Source organism: Poeciliopsis prolifica, unplaced genomic scaffold (genome assembly GCF_027474105.1).
Source record: "Poeciliopsis prolifica strain line A6 unplaced genomic scaffold, Auburn_PproV2 SCAFFOLD055, whole genome shotgun sequence".
NCBI classification, from domain to species: Eukaryota; Metazoa; Chordata; class Actinopteri; order Cyprinodontiformes; family Poeciliidae; genus Poeciliopsis; species Poeciliopsis prolifica.
Window position 1 is genome coordinate 430,500 of NW_026562430.1, and position 17,655 is coordinate 448,154.

At 41.6% G+C, this 17,655-nt stretch overlaps 1 protein-coding gene across 12 annotated transcripts in view; it reads left to right on the top strand.

Annotated features, from left to right (window-relative positions):
• The first annotated feature begins 779 nt into the window (after positions 1-779).
• mbnl2 (muscleblind-like splicing regulator 2) overlaps positions 780-17,655 on the top strand; it is a 41,205-nt gene continuing 24,329 nt past the window's right edge. For 4 of the 12 annotated variants that reach the window (XM_055059542.1, XM_055059541.1, XM_055059543.1 and 1 more), the window contains exons 1-2: positions 3,994-4,779; positions 8,956-9,847. In XM_055059542.1, coding sequence (XP_054915517.1) covers positions 9,674-9,847 — 174 coding nt within the window. In that variant the 5' untranslated portion in view covers positions 3,994-4,779; positions 8,956-9,673. Of the gene's footprint in view, positions 1,030-3,993; positions 4,780-8,955; positions 9,848-17,655 lie in introns of those variants that run through there. The other 8 variants (XM_055059547.1, XM_055059549.1, XM_055059550.1 and 5 more) reach the window with 4 other exon arrangements.

Here is a 17,655-nt window from a genome sequence, read left to right on the forward strand (position 1 = left end):
AACAAATTCAAGCAGAAGAAAACTTTTTGCAAATATAAAACTAATACTTGCAGTAAACGTGTGTTTCCTCGATAAAGAGTGGTGATGCTTTATATTAAGATTACTCAGGTAAAAGTAAAAAGCACAGTGGAGTAAACAACTCTGAGTGCAATTCCCCCTAAAACTTAGTAAAGTAAATGTAACTGAGCAAATCTAGTCACTGCCCACCTCTGGTCAGTCAGAGGCTTCATCAGAATTGCTGGTCAGTGCTGCAGATGCATTCAGCACCCACAACAATTCACTGAAAAAATAATTGCATAATCTAAGCTACAACAATGTTTATTTTTCCTCTGGGATTAGTAAAGTAATTTATCTTACAACAGAATAAATGGTGATTATATTTTACCAGGTGCTTTCACTTTATGATAACAGGCTATTTTGACAGGCTGTGGTTCATAAATCTCTGGGCCCATCTTTCCCCCAGGGCCATTCACTGCTGTCTCCTAGTAACAGGAGCCCCTTCCCTTCCTTTCACTTCCCTTGATTTCTTTGGACCGTACCACCTTTACTTTGGTGGGGGGGGGGAGTTCTTCTTCAAAACTAATTATATTTCTGTAAAGTAGCTGCAAATATAGAATGTGTGATTTGCATTAAAAGTGTTAGACCTCTCGAAGCTCTGATAGTTTAAAAAAAACGGCAAAAATTTGTTGACTATATTTGTACATTCACAACTCTCTCTCCTCAGAGGCGGAGGAGTCGACTTTACCTCGAACTGTCAAAATCGCTTGTTGCTCTCCACCTTTGAAAGTAGTTAGCGTGCTAGCATGTAGCGGGTCAAAGGCGCCGCTGTCATATGTGGGGTTTTTTTTTAAAAAAAAAGAAGAAGAGGAGCACAAAAACAAAAAGAAAAAAAAAGTTTGTAAGAGCCAGCGAAACGTGTCAGCTGAAGACCGTGATTGCTTGTCCGTGCAGTGCTTTGGGAATCCCGTCGTTGACCAGCCGTTGGCGGAGGGCTGAGCAGCAGCTGGATGTGACAGGTCCCGACATCAGGTAGGCTGCAGGTAGCTAGCCTAGCAGGTAGCATTAGCATCCCGTCTGCACACGCAGTGGCGTGTTCGTGAATGTAACGCCTCTCAGGACTTCACGAGGGCTGTGAAATATGAGCAATAATTCTGGTTTTAGGTCGTGTGTGCGGCTCAAAGACCGAGAAATAACTACACAGAGGCAGAGAGCTGATAATGATAATAATAAAAATGGCTCGTTGCAAACAGATGTAACGTTTGGTCGTCGTTGTTGCTCGGTGTCTTAAGACTTTATAATCACATTCATTCGTTTCCTTTTTTCAGGCAAATCACTGCATTAAGTGTCCAAAGATTTATTCAGTTCAATTTGGCTGAAAAATGTTTTGAAATCCCAGCGGGAAATTAAATATTGTCTTGACTCATTTCAAAGAGTTGTTGAAACAAACTATCTCCTCTAACAGTCATGGAGAGGATGCTTTGGGTTTTTGCCCAACAATGTACAGATGTTTCAATACAACCTGTCTTGTTTAAAAATGGGGTGATAAAGAAGTGTCCAGCGCTATTTCTCCTTTCCACATGACATGTGAAATCATACCCAAATATTTAATGTTTGGTCTTTTTTAAAGAATCTGTATAGTCAGTATTAATATTTCAATAAATTGTCCAAATTATAGACAAGATTCAACTTGCTTTTTTTTTCTGCTGTTGAGTTTTTTTGTGCAGTGACTTTTATGATCAAAACTTGTATTTTTAGGTTGCATCCAACAGGGTCAGGTTATCCCTGCTATTTGACATATCCTGTGTGTCTCCTACAGTAAATGCATTTTTTGTCAGGCATTTGCTGTCCCCCAAAGTTGTACTGCCCTGGTTGTGTGCAAAATGTTTATATGTAGTATATCCTGTATATTTGTGTTTATTTAAAATAATGCATTTATCATTTATGTTGTTTTTGACATGTCACATTTTTAAAATTCTTCCATGTGGAATCATCCAGACCGTCACTGCAGTCTGAAATCTTTTTATGGTTGGTATCTTGTACAACTGGACCAAAATGCAGTGAGCTCTCTGTTTTATGCCAATAAATACCAGTGATTAAAATTTGACCTTAGTATGTTTGGGAAGGACATAACCTTCCATTGTTAAAAAGCAGAACTAGAAATTGGATATAAATAGCTGCACTGTCAGCTACGCACGTCGTTTTAAGGCGGACTGATCAGAATAAAGGAAGCATCGCCCTTTACTGCTTGTTATTTGATTATGGCTAATAATAGAAAAAGACAGCTGCCTTTTCATTGATCTGTCTTCACCGCCCTATTTCTGAGCCCTGCTTTTTTTTTTTCTTTTCCCTCTCGTGTCACGTTGAACTGTTGGCACACAGTTTTTACCTGTCAGTCTTGTTTTGATATAAACAGTTCTTTTCTTTCCTTTTTTTTTTCTTGAAACGCAGTTCGATGTGAGCGTGCCGAGCTGTTTGGGGTCAAAAAGGACAGGGATAATAGGAGGGGAGGGGACTCCACGAGGGAAGGAAGTAGCTGAGCTTGTTTGTCTGCCAGGCTTTTGTTTGTTTTCCTGTTGGACACATCCGAGATCTGCAGTCAGAAAAACTGAACTGTTTTCCTTCTAGATAAGCTACAGCAGATGTTTTTGTTTTGTAATGTTTTAGCAGCATCCTAGCTCCCCTTTTAAATCTCCCAACTTTGCACAACTTTCACTGTTGCTGTTAACTGGCACTTTTGCTCTTGACCAAAGATTATGTTCCCCGCCCTACTTTCACGCTTGGTGCAATAGCAGAGCGCTCGTTTCCCCACAGGTGTGCTGACATTTATGCCGTTATCACCAGACGTTGACACTTATCCTGTCCCGGTGACCTTTCGACACTTTTTTTCCCCACATTTATGTCACCACAAACACAAACTCTAACGTAATTCAGAATTATGTGGCAGGTCCACACATATGCATAACTGAGTGATGGGAAGTGAGATGAATGAAACTGAATTAGCACACAATTCAAGATGGCTAACAATTTTTTTTTTTGCTGAAGCATTTTTCTTTTCTAAGACAGAAAATATTTTCAATAAGTGGCTTTTATTTCAATCCTCCCTTCTTTGTGTAATATAGTCATCATATTAGCAGAATAAAAACACAATTTAACAAAACAGTGTCTTAAAATTAAGATGAGAAAAAAGTCATTTTAATGAGAAAAAAGCTCGGATAATAATTTTTTGGGTTTGGAGTTTTCATAAATTCCATTCTCCTAATATTATTTCACCTTTTTTGCTGTGACATTAACTATTATTTTGACTGTATTCTTGTTACATTTTGACTTTATTTGATGATGGTTCTACAAAGCGTTAACTCGTTGCAAAACTTTGAAAACAATGTGTCATTTTTGATATTTTCTGCTTGCAAAATATAAAAATATTTAAAAGTTTACAAAAAATAAAAAATAAATCAGACAGTTTATTGGTCACCTGGCTGCGACTGAAGCGTCACCAACAATCTTTGTGTGAGCCGGCGAGATGGACATAGAGGGAGAGAGAGACAGACAGACGGTACAGCTGTTCTATTGAATCTGGATCGAAAAGTCATGAAGCAGGACCTCTGACTCATCAGTTCTGTGACGCTCCGGTTTCACGACTCATGTGATCGACGGGCAGCATGTCATCAGCCCGGCTTGGAAGGGGAGAGGGAAAGAGAGAAAAAAAAAAAACACACATTGCAATACATTATTATTATGACGTCTATTATTATTTTTATGTTTCCCAAGCAATAACAGTAGTAATTTTCCAGTCCAGTAAACTAAAGAATTGGAATGAAATAGAGTTTGGGAGATAGCTCGCAGAACTGCGGGGAAACGTGCAAGGTGAGGGATGGAGAGAAGCCACGGGGAGGGTGAGAGAAAGGTGCTTAAGTGGAGGAGGAAGCGAGGGATGCTGGGATGGAGGATGAGTTTGGAGGACGGATGCTGAGAGGAGGTGGAGGAGAGAAGTGGGAGGGAGGGAGGGTGCAGGTGTAGTGCTCCGGTTTCCTGGGGGGATGGTGTTAAATGCGGCGATAGAACGCAGACAAGGACACTGCTGATCTCCACTATGCGGCTGCGCAACACTTTGATTACTGCTTGTTTTCCTCCCTGCTCCCCCTCACCCACCCATCCACAGCCTGTCCCTCTAATCAGGTTGCGCGTTGAATTTAAACAACGCCGCGCTCTCCGGGATCTGAATTTGTGACGTTAAGCGGCGCGTGAAATTGGGGAAATACCTTGTGAGAAATCAGTATTCAGGGGTTTTGACTGTAAGCGCAGAATTTGTCCCATCAATCGGATTGCTCTCCTCCAATCAAGAGGCGACGAAAGCTGGGATTCAGATCAGACTGTGTGTTATTGGCTGGAGCTGTTCGGCGGCAGGACCCAGCTACAGGCTGGTGGGCAGGAAGGGGCTGGCTTTAGGGGTGTGTGTCTGGATGGGGGGGTGGAGAAGGTGGGATGTTGGCTGGAAGTGTTACAGCCAAATAGTTTGAGTAGACACTCTTTTGCTTCCTGCCCGCCCGCCTGCCTCGCTCGCTTTGCTCTGCGGCTGAGAGAGACGCTGAGAGAGAAAATCCCTGTCTAGGCATGGAGCTCTGGCTGCGCTGCTCGGGGGCTCGTGAGGAATGACAACAGCTCACATGGTCATTAACTCCTCTCGCTGGGGCTGAAGGGAGAACCGCACCGGAGCCAACGGGTGCCTCCTGTGTTTGGGACAGAAGCTCACAACGGCGCTCCGGGAACGTATCAACCGAGGTGGGAATGACTTGTCATACAGTCTGGCCTTGTTTTTTTTTTTTTTTTTTTTTTTTAAATAGATTTTTTTTTTTTTGGAGTTTTGCTGCAGTGTGCTGCATACCAGTCTGGGTGGGGAGGGACTTGAGGGAATGTTTTATCTGTGTGAGAAAGAGGGTGTGAGACGGAAAACAAGGAAAGAAAAATATAGAAAGAGAGGAAGAAATCCATAGGAGCTCTGAGGCTTTCCAATCTCCCAACATAGACTTTCTCTTTCAACTCCTGGGGGAACGGGCATTATCACAGCAGTTGACTTGCCCCTTTCTCAGTCCAAATGTCAGGAGCTCCACTTTTTCAAGTGTGACACAGAAAAGCTTGTCAAATCTATAGAGTTTTTACAAAGTTCTTCTGGCCAAAGTTGCTCGGACAGATCTGGAAGAGTCTGTCCAAATTTCGCTTTCTTGACCCAAAGCCGAACGTGGTGCGGTCAAAGAACTGGACATCGCTGCCCTGCGTGGAAAAGGCCAGAGCGGTGTCATACGCCTGGCTGCAGATCAAGGGGAAGTGGGTGTTTTCTAAAATGGAACAACGGTCCCGGCCCTTCCTGTTGAAAATAGACGGGGCTAAATCACAAACGTGCCCCACCTCGAAATTAAATCTCAAGTGAGTTTTATCTTCTGAGCAAAAATGTCAAGTGGTTTCATTTCAAGTATTTGTTGTTTTTAAGCAAACACGTCAGCCGGGCTTAAAACTGCACAGCTAAGTGTGGTATTTATCCAGTTTTTTTCCCATTAATTACCTTGGAAACCCTGTTAATCATCATATTTATCTGAGAAGCACAATTCATCTCAGGCAGACGACTGCTCTATAATTAGATGATGACTTGCCTGAGTCCCTTCGACTTAACACAGAGCAGACAAGAATGCTTAGGGAAAATAAATCTATTGACAGAGTGCAGGCAGTCAAATCAGCAAAAATTATCTCACCTTTTCTTAATGAAAGTGCATTTTCCAACAAATCCAAACAGATCGTCCTATGTCAGAGATATAGACTATTTGGGTCACCCTTGTTTAGCTAAGGCTATTATGATATGGGGCTCACCTTCCTGCTGACTCGGGAAAATGCTCATAGCTTAGTCCTGGTATAGACTGTGCTGATCTCCCTCACCGATCATTATACCTAATGGTACCTGATAGAATTGAACTCAAGGATTCTTGGCTTAGACCAAAGGCATTTCATAAGCTTAGGGAAACTAAACATTTCCTTTCTGCATGTAGGACCCCTCTCTATAAAAACACATTGTCCACTCGTTCCTCTTGGCCATGCAAATGACTGAGCATCTACCGTTTGCCAGCAGTATCGCAGTCGCTCAGTAACCTTGCTCATTGTCTTTTCTCTCACAATCATTAGAATTTTTTTTTTGCATTGTTTCCAAGTTCATATGGCCGCTAAAAACAGGTAGCTTATCGTCCCTGCTGAGCAAACACAAGCTACAAAGATAAACCGGCCAGCACAGATAGCAGACTAACTGGTTACATGCTTGCTTTTCAGAGGTCAAGCCAATGACTTTCACTAGAGACACCCCAGTCTCGCTAACTCTCATTCAATTAGGCAGACTGACCAAGATAATGTCCCTGGCAGCTGGTCTTAGTAAGCGTAAGTAATCCACAAAGTCTAGTACTGCAGTGCTTTTCTTCACATCTCTGTCTGGGTTCATTGGGTCATCCTGTCTGGTCACTTTGGTACAGGATGCACAGAATCTGCTTCTGCCTCCAGCTCTTTAGGTTTCACTTTCTGTTGCACATTTCTGTTAACACTACTCGCACTGTTCCAGGGTTCCACAAGGTGGATTATTATTCCTCACAGGTTTTATATCCGCAAAATGGAAACACAACTTTGCAACTTCCTTTTCTGCAATGACTCTGAGACTATTACTGATTTTCTGATGGATGAAGTGTCAAATAGAAATATTGCAAACTCTTAGTGAGTAGATAGCTGTATTTTTACCCCATCAGCTGACTATTTATTTGTCTTTTTATACATTATCTTTGTCCTGACAAGAAGTCAGCTGTATGCTTCTCCATTAATAGAATTACCTCCTTCTGACCTTGAACTCGGTTCAATTCAAGCGAACCCTGGCGAAATGTCTCATGGCCTTTTACCAAAGAGAAATCCTACAACCGCAAAACATCTGACGACATTCCAATTTTGTTTTGCATTCCTGTCGTCTTTAGAAGTTTTCATGTCATTCCTCCCGTGGTTCTTCGGTGCAGCGCCACCACAGGCAAGGAGGTGAACAGGTTTGTCAAAGTGTTTGGTTTCTTCGAAGACGTACAATGCGAAAGCAAACTACACCGGCTGAAAACTTAACAAATGTTGCAATTTCGGTCGCCAATCCAACCGAGTCCACCGGATTATCAGGCGGGAAAACACCCTATGACTCTTGAGAGGTCGATTGTTCAGGTTTTTTTAACCATAGATTTGTTTTTATGCAGTCCTATGTTCCAAAGCTAAAACTAAATTTAGCTTTTCATAAATAAAAACTTCCTTTCTATACTGCAAAAGCATACATTAAATGTTATGAGTATGCCAACAAATATGTGGTCATGTTCCTGCATGTGTTCTTTATCTTACTACCACCCTTATAAGGGACCTTTTCATCTTCAACCGATCCTGTTTGTTTTGAATATCTTTCATTGTTGCTCGCTGAGTCTCTTCAGGCAACCCGGACAGACTCTTACTGACACCGTGTGTCAGAACTCGTTTAGTGAGCTTTTCTGTCCGAATTAAATGTGTAAAAGCAACATACTGGTGTTTTATGCACCATCATTTCAGGCTAGTCACTTAACAGACATCGGGCGCCATCGCTTCCTCACATGGTGACAAATTAGGTTAGCTTCATGGCCGACATCTTATGGCTTCTAAAAATAAGAAGGGATTAATTGCTAAAGGTCAGATCTGACATGATTCTTACCTGACTGTCTCTTTCTGCTGCGATTGGTTGGCTCCCTGGGGGGTTGATGTGAAATTAAATCCCGCCTTAGAGAGCAGAGCCCGGGCGTCAGTACAATCGGGCAAAGGAAGCTTCTGATCTCATTTCACATCATCAGCACTAAAGTGGGACAATATGATTAGCTAAGACGATGGTTTTGGATTTATCAGCTTGTGGCTGCATTAGGTTTGTGATTCGAAGGAGGAAACTGCTCTTTAACCCCCCAAAGCCATTTTTATTTCTGCCCCTTCTACTTCTGTAATGTTTAAGGGCATATTTCTGAAGAAATGCAGTCTTTGTAAACTCTAGGACAAGTCTTAGCTTGTTGCTCCCAATAATTTAAGATGTTGGCCTATATGCCAGATGTTCTGGCCAAACCTCCGTTTTCCATTCATTCTTTTTATACTCATGGAATAGTAAAATAATAATCTTTTAACCAGAGCTCTAGTTTTTTTTTTTTACAACCCTCCTCCAGTGTTGAGCATCCTCCCCCTCTTCCAGCCCACAGTTACCAAGCAAAACATTTCCAGATGTGCGCAGAAACGAGCTCCCTGCTCAGTAGCCTAGTAATGGATTTCATTCTCCCAAGCGAAAGGTCACTTCCTCAGATTGTTGCTTTATCAATCGTCCCCTGGCTCTTACTACACATCACTGAGACACAGCAGTGCCTTTGCAAGACGAGGAAGAAAGCCCGTACCGACCCAAATGAATGTGAACCGACAGGCTGATGTCAGCGAGGCGGTCCCTAATATGGACGGAGAGAGAGGAGAGGCTAGTGAATGTTGTGTGACACTGGGCAGCGTCATAATCATGTCTGGCAGTGGCATATGCATCTGTCTAGGTCTCTCTCTGTGGCTGCTGGACGACCGCCCAGAATAGTGCAGTGCTGCACTTTTCTATTGGTCGCACCATGTGTGGCTCTATAGGCCAGGCTAGACCCCACAGTTCCTTTTCCATCTTCACTCAGACTGTTTGCTCTCATCTTACAACACAAAGGGCTTTTCTTCATTTCCTGTTTTGGTAGGAACTATGTTGGAAAGACTTTGGACTTCCAGTCTCTACATACTCAGCCAAATAGCACAGCTGTCTTTTTTATTGCCTTGAACCACTTTAACCGTTTTAAATTTTGTCACAACCACAGACTTTGGTGTATTTTATTGGAATTTTATACAAAAAAAAATTCTTGTCTTTTTTTTCTGTTTCAGATCAGAAAGTGCCTTTTGAGTTAACATCCCTACTTGAAGACTTTGTCCGAAGAGCTCCGGATATTCCTCTGCGGTCTCTGCAGGCCATAGCGTCAAATCCTACCTGGTTTGTCCTCGTCTGTGCTTTTTGTGTGAATAAACCCCGAGTTAAAGCCAAATCTCTCCGCTGCTGGCCAGGGTGCCAAAGCTTAAAGGCACTTCGAAGGGAAGAGCTGCACACCTTTGTGCTGTCCTAAAATGTGCCATTGTACCTGAAAATAGGGCCACCTTTTCTCCCCAACACTCACCCACCCCCTTGGAAAGAGATCATTACTCATAAAAAGGACATTTTGGGGACAGTGGTGTGTGTCCAATACAAGTATGACCCCTCTGCCTCGCCAGAGGTCTGCTCTTGAGATTTACTGATTGATGATGATTGATGAATCTGTTTGACTGACAAACTTCCAAAACACAGTTGTTCATCTCATGGTCAGGTTTCTCCACCAGATTTCCTGTCTTTTTTCTTTTCTTTCCTTTTTTTTTTTTTTTTTTTTTTTGTCCGCAAAGACAAAGCGCCTCCGCTGACCTGAGGCAGAGTATTTTTAGCTGTATGTTCCATCGGTTTTACTTTTGATTTTATGTGTTTTTAACCCGGAGCTCTTTGTCGAAGCACCTCCTCCCCGAACCGAGCGGCTCCCTCTCCTTCCTCCAGCCCCGCAGCCATCAGACCCCCTTCAACATGGCTCTAAACATAGCCTCGATACGGGACACAAAATGGCTGACCCTGGAAGTGTGCCGGCAGTTCCAGCGAGGGACGTGTTCGCGCAGTGACGAGGAATGCAAATTCGCCCACCCACCCAAAAGCTGCCAGGTGGAGAACGGGAGAGTGATCGCCTGCTTTGACTCGCTAAAGGTACATATTCACACGTATGTTCAATTTACAGACACAAACTTGTAAATAACCACGTCATGTGTTGTAGATGATAGTTTGAGGCCCAGTACCTAAAAAAAAAAAATTACACAAGTGACATAAAACATCAGAGTTTATGGTTTCCCATGATTGGTGAGTGTAGGATGTCTGCTCAAATTAGCATGTGCTTCGGGTCTCCCTGCTGTACTCAGCTAGCGGACTGCTCTGACCTATGAAGCAAAAGGCCACAGAGGCCTGTTGACACGTTCAGTGCCACCAGCGATGGCTGCGCCTTTATTTTCTTTTTTATACAATAAGTTCCTCAAATGTCACCATGCCTTGTCCATCATCCGTGCACCTCGGCCAACATCTGATCGCCTTGAGCCGTTCCAGGGCGTCTATTCTCGGATCTGTGTCAGCTGTCACGATGTTTACAACCGCCAGGAAAACATAATCGCACCAAAGGCTGCTGGGAAATGGTTTTCAGCGATTAAAGTGCCGTATTCCAGGTGCAGACTTTATTTATTCCACTATTGATGCTTCTCTTACTGGTAGAATATCTAAAATGTAACACCAAATACTTGAATATTTCTGACATGGTAGTAAGGCTTCTTCACAGGAGGCATGACATGCTGCATCTAAGAGGAGGATGTTATTTTTTTCTTCTCTCTGCTGCAGATGTGACAGTGATAAATAGCAGAAGAAACTAGAGCAGCACACTAGACCAGTGAGGAGTTTTTATCTTGTCTTCTGAAGCTGCAGCGTACACATTAAAAAAAGCAGATGGTGGAATTTCTGTTGAAGATACTGTCGACCAAAACGTACAAAAACCTATGTGAGGACCGTGTTCATCCCGTGTTTTGAGCTTCATAAGTTATACCTTTGTCTTTTCCTTTGTATCTGTAGATATAGCAAATGGGGATGCAAGGAAAATGCTTTATTTTCTGTCCTACCATCATAAATGTAAACATTTGGAGTGGTTAGTTCAGATTTGATGAAAATCTTAAAACCTTATTTTGATTGTAATGCGCTTAAAAACCGTCGTCATCAGAAGTCGTCATGGTCAGTCTTTCTTTTTTTTTTTCCTTGTATAAAAAAATAGACACTAAAAGCAGCATTTTGAAAAGCTGCTTTTATTGATGCCACCAGCTGCCTTCTTGGCTGTGACTTTAACAGAGACTCATTTAAGGCATCGTTCGCGGCGTTCGCGGAGCATTGGTCGCGGAGCGTCGTTCCTTTTCATGCAAACGGTGATGTAGCTTAACGAGCCCACATCTGACTCGGATCAGGACTGATTTGTCGTCGCATCAAGCAGATTTTACGCCCACCCTGTGGAAGGAAAGACGTTTTTGGAGATTATGTTAGGATCCAACTTAGAAATTGTTACTCTGCCTGAAGAAGTTATTTTTTCTTTCTTTCTCATTTTTTTGTTACGTTTTCTTGCTCCCCATCAAAAAAAAAGAACAGCCTCCTGTTTTGTTTTTTTTTGTACTGCAGGATTTTACCCCCAGCTTGTTCCTTCAGTCACAAAGAGTCTCCCTATGACAGCTGAGAGAGTGAAATCTTTATTATGCATTAGGAAATGTGTTTCGCTCAACGCGGGACCGATTTTCACCCCATTACGCCCATATCATCTTCCCGGGTCTTCTCATCCGATCGTGTTATCATGGCGGGGTTGTGTGCCGCCAGCCGTAACTTGGCCACAGATTACAGGGCCCCTTGTAAGAAGAAGCGGAATGAAAGGTAACTCTCAAGAAAGTAGTCGACTAAAAGGTGTTACTCTTGTCTCGTGACGACAGGAAAGCACGCCAAGTGAATGAGGCATTTGTTGTTTTCAGGCTAATTTGCTAAAAACTCTCTTGTGACCACAATAGGACTTTGTCTAACACTCCTACTGCTTTTTCTCAACCCTAACATTGCCAAAACAATTATCTTCTCACATAGGTATGCTTTGATGTAAAACGTCTCTTCTTGTATGACTTGAATATGTCTGCAAACGATTGATTTTATGTAAACTAGATGTTTTCTGCAAACTGAGGAAAAAGTTGCTGTAGTTCAGACCTGGTGTGTGTTACTTTTGAGACTATTATTCAACCATATATCAGAGTTCATGGCAGTAAAATCATCTGAGACATATGGCAGGGGAAAGAGGGGGGGAGGGTTTGAGGAGATAAACGGTCGTTTGAAAAATTTCATACCTCTGCTTTGCATTTTCAGTTTGGTTGCTTTGCATGCATAGTGATGGTGTCTCATAGTTCCCAGCATTTCTGCACTATCTGTTTGGGGGTTTTAGAAAAAGCAAATCTTGTGCTACTTTTGCCAGTTTTTTGAAAAATACATTCAAGTAGCCGTGTTAAGCTAGGCAAAGTCTCCTAGATTTCCCACTTGGCATTGAGGCGCTTCGTATCACCATTTTTGTCCAGTATATTTAGTCGTGTGAGTATTTTGGGACACTTGACACATTTCAGCCATTTATGTTGGCAGACTGATAAAAACAGGGCTTTGAAATGCCCTTTAACAGCGCACGTTGTTGTTATTCCTTCAATCGCAACCTTCAGTGCCTCCTATGGGAATTTATGTGACAGGCCAATATGAAGTAGGGCATTATTGTGAAGCAAAAGGAAAAGGGTAGTTTGGAAAGTGTCAATTCCTTCAATTAAACAACCCTGAAAAAAAATATAGTTTCACCTCGCTTGAAAACAGAACTAATAATATTTCAACAGTGAAGAGTATTTAATACAAAAACACACCACACTTTTCAGATTGTTTGTTTGGTTAATGTTGGCTACCATGTAATATTTACCTTACACTTCACACATATGTTCCCTTCTGTTGGTATATGATATAAAATGTAATTAAATGCATGAATATTTATAGCATTAAAAAAAAAAAAAGGAAAAATGAATTGTTTTTTACTCAAACAATTTGAAATGTTTTGCCCTTTGCTCCTTCAGAAAAACCTGCGTGGATATCTCCTGACAGCCCTATCCCTTTAGGCTCTTCTGTACTTGTTGCGCGGTAGCTGTGGCAACCGTGACAGAGTGGTCGCTGTGGGCAGAGTGGAAGTGGGGGCTGCAGGAAATGAGCGAGAATGCCTACCTTAATGGAGTAAATGCAATCACGCCGGTCATGTGGTGATGTCACATCGACTGTGCTGCAGACATTAGCCTTTTGCTGATGCTTATCTCCTCTCTGCTCTAATTCACCCATTTTAGCGGCGAGACTGAAACAATTTAGTCTATATATATATACGCATACTTATATTTATATATTTATTCACGCATACTTCTGACAGCTTATAATTAAAGCAACTATTTAGATAAGAAATAACATTTGGAAATTATTTGTAATGGCTTGAACGTGCACCTTTAATTATTTTTTAAAACAAAAGAAAACAAAACAGACTGTTAATGGAAGATTCGGTGGTTGATTTAGATTCGTAAAACACAGAGGGCTTTATGGTGGTTTAATATTTCTAACTTACTTGTCACAAACTGTTTACTCAAGCTGTACCTACACAAAGTGAAATTGTTAATCCAGATAAACTTGTTCAGACAGAAGTCCTATTGGAAACCCTGAAGCTAATTGTTGCCAAATTTGCTCAGTGAATCCTCCGACTTGAACTATAGGAACCCCTCCCATCTGCGCGTACTGGCGTCGTTTGGAACCTCTGAGACGCTCTGTTGGACATGAACTTTACGCCCGTGGCCTCTTGTTTTAAAAAGATGGGCTCGCCTGCATTCCTCTGTGTAATCCTCTCAAACGGGACCACACCCTGGGCAGAGCAAACATGTGGAGGGGAATGCATGCGGCGCGGCGATCGCTGGCGTTCCCTCCGACTTGATCCTAATGTGAGGCTGCAGTGGACCCCCGGTATTTGTGGGGGTCAGCGACCAAAACCAAACAGAAATCGGAAATAAAATCAACCTTTTGTTTATGTATTTTAATTAATTTACAGTTTATATAAATATGAAAAAAATCTTAACCTATACCTTCTCTCAAAAGTCATCAATCAACCAGTGATATAGATACACTTATAAACACAAAACAGGCAAAAGGAATAGTAAAGAAAAGCAGGTACATTATCTTTGCAATGATGCAGCATTCTACTGAGTCAATATACTTCAATATATAATGACAGAACATTATATTTTATTTTTCTTAAAACTAAAAATTCATCTACCAGTACTCTAGTTTATTTAATGTAAGTGAGATACAACATTGTTTATCTCTACAATCTGTTTTCTATTTACTAAGTAACTGGAGATCCATTTATATGCAACATGTATTTAACTATTATGAATCTGGAATTTCATTTAAACATATTTCAAGTCTGAAAATAAAAATCACTCACGAGGGAACAGTTCAAATAAGCAGATGTTGTTTCTGAAAGATAAAACCCTTTTTTGGGAAGTTTTTTTGTTTGTTCTATTACATCATTACAGTTATGAGATTTTCTAATTTCATTATGGAAAGTCAATAAAAAACGAACAAAATAAACGAAGTATTTTTTTTTCCACCGTGACTTTCTTCCACAATCAATTTTCACTGTTCTTTGCCCTATGAGCCGCCTGACACACAATGGAAAGCCTGAGAACTGAAAAACTGTCCATCTGCTGTACCAATGTCTCACCTGGTCTAAGTCCACCCACTAGCTCTGAGTCATCCTCGTTTTCCATCACTCTCTCTGCTGCCCACAGCGCTGATAAAGTGCTCGATTCTCCGCCGCCCCTCCCTCCCCTCCGTGTAGAAAACGGCAGCCTAAATCAGTGCTGCAGAATCAATTCTTTCCTCACATTTGATTTCAAAGCCAGCTGGACTCAAACTGCCTTAGCGCTGCAGTAGTTGCTACTGTTGCGAGCTCCTCTGCAGCAAAGCTGAAGGCAGATCTATCGCGAGTCAGGCAGGAGACTTGTTGTGCTCTTGACCTTTCAGTAGTGGTCTCATTAATTATTGATGCATCTTTTTGATCATCACTTAGAGACAGACTCAGGTTTTCTGAGAGAGGCATTTATTTGCTTGCCGATGCGGTCTTGTCTCATCTTACATCCTTTCGAATGCATACATTGCTCAGAAAGTCAGTAGTGGCATCTCAAAAGGTCACTGATGCTAGCCACAATATGTTAGCTACACTGCTAATATATTAATGGATGTGGGGTTTAGTCTGAGCTAAATTAAACATTTGGGCGCAAAGACGTGTATTGATTGCATCCTCCGGGCTTCCTTAATGACTTTATGAGAAAAATGATGGAACTCACTCTTAAACATGCCAACCAGTTTCTGTTCAGTCCCCGTCAAGTTAAAACGGATGCACACTCTCACCTTGGGAGCTACAAACAGCTAGACAGAGACAGGCTTGGCTGTCTCCCAGGGGCCAACCTTTTTAATGAGACAGAGATCTTCCTAATTGGCCTCATCTAATGAGGCAACAAAAATGCTGAAATCTTTAGGGGACCCGCAGAACAATGGGTTTCTGGCACTTTCTTTGTCTAAACGACTGCTGGTCTGTGTCACAATCCAGGCCTGGCGTGACTTCTCGGTCCCCTGTGAGGACACGAGTTTACTGAGATTAAAAAAACTGTTGCATCGTCGGCATAATATATTCTCCTCTTAACCGGTCTTGACTTGATGAGACATTGATATTATATTAGTGATAAACAGCAGCTAAAACCACATACTAACAGGAAAATAAACCAAGATTGAGGACACATCTAAAAGTTGCAGGACATCGGCCCTTGATGACCGGAGTTCTTTAGCCATTGTATTCTGCTAACTGTCAGCTTCTGGCAGCTGAAGTTGTATGGTAAAGCACAGCAACATGTTGCAGTCAAGTCAATTTCCAAAGAATTGCAAACTCAAAAGATTTACTTGTATGCAGTATTTGGAGCATAGAAGTAAACATCATCGTCATTCCTGCAGCAATTCCTGTGTTTTACACTCATTCCAACCATACTGGATGATGAGATCAATGTTAGCAAGAAGCCTTTGACCTTCCCAATCGAAATCCAGATTTAGGGGTTGTTGTAGTTGCGTTATCATAACTCTGTTACTGTAAACCATTATTGGAAATCTGATGACAGGGGCTTGGACTGTTCAGTTGTATACAAGGGTTGATGTCGGGTTAGACAGTTATGCACTGTCTGAACTAGAGGGTATCGTATGCAACCCTCTCCTCCCTGTTTCCGACCACTTGACATGGTGACCATACCACCAAGGTCAGTACAGCAAGAGCTTGTGTTTGTGTGAGCAGAGAGAGAGAGAGAAGGTAGCAGAGAGAAGGTAGCAGTGTCTAAAGTTCACTGATGAAAGTGAGTCGGCCGGTTTCACACCCAACAGATGCCTGCACTGGTGACCCACAGTGACAGGTGCAGTACACTAATTGGCAGAGGGCACCACCACAGCGTACTCTGAATTCACGGCGAGTGAGAAAATGAAGGTGCGACGTGAGGGTATAGGGAAAATCGAGGCAACATTCAAGGGTTGTTTAAACCGAACCAGTATGCCCTCGTTTATTGATCTCAACTGTACGTTCTCAAGCAGAAGCACTTTTGCAGCTTCCTTGATTTTTCTCAGTCATGTGAAGCCTGTTTTCATCGTTTTCATTTGGGATTAGAGTCTCTTCAGCCCAGCGGAGTTAGCAGACGTCTCAGAGGCCTCATCATCACCGCCAACAAACAACATGCCCGTCTAGGCTGTGCTGAGGCTTATTCCCCTTTGGTTTTCTAGGTGAAAATCAAGTTGATATAGTCACAGCGCCGTGAAACACATGCACTTCCTCTATGCGGTTCTTTTCCTGATTTGTAAAACACATTTTAATATCAAAGTAAATAGAAATTACAGTTCCCATATGTTGATTTTATTCAACAAAGAAGAAAAGCTGTTGAAACCAACCTGGCTTTATGTGAAATGCAGATGTGCCCTTGAATATTGCACCCATTCATTTAAGCATTTGTGATTTATTTATTTTTTCTTTCAATGGAGGAATGTTTGCTCACTTGTCAATGGTCATAACTGAGCTGAGTTAAATCTAGGCCACTCAAAACCTTGATTTTGTTTTTGTTTTTTGGAGCTGTCCTGATGTGGATTTTATGGTCTGCTTTGAATCATTGTCCTGTTGCATTTGCTAAACGTTGTGTACTTTAATTGAGATGTTTATAACAGATGGAAGAAATAAAATGAACATAGATGTTGTTCGCTACTCAGGAGAGTCCAAGGCTTTACAACGTGTAGGTTTTATGTTTCTTAACTCTTAAAAATACTTTTACAAGAAAGATTTTCTTTTTATGTGAGATTCTTGGATTAGTCCATATGCTTCATTTGTGCTCACTCAGATTATTTTTGCTACCGATTTGTTGTTAATGATCAAATAGATGCAGAGAGCATTAAGTCCAGAATGATGAAATACTTCTAACACAAATATTAGTGTGATTTTAAAATTATTACACTAGTAACTGGACTCTTGGAGACTGTAAGAAAAAAACAAAAAACTGTACCTCTCAACTTTTTTTTCTTTCTGCCAGCATACAAAGCTTTAATCTCAAAACTGGAGAGTAAGCAGCCATGCAACATTTCTGCTCCTATCTGCTGAGTGTGTTAGAAAGAGGCTTTGATGAATAGATCTGCTCTCTCCCTTCCATCTCATTATCCTCTTTTATCTGTTGTATGGATTTACACAACTCTTCAACACGCTTAGACGTGCTGTCGATGCCATCAAGGTGTAGCGCAGACCTCTCCATTTGTGTTATCCCAAATTGTTCGCTTGCTAGTCACTTGAGTAGATTTGTTTAGTTCCAACTTTGTTCATTAAGGAG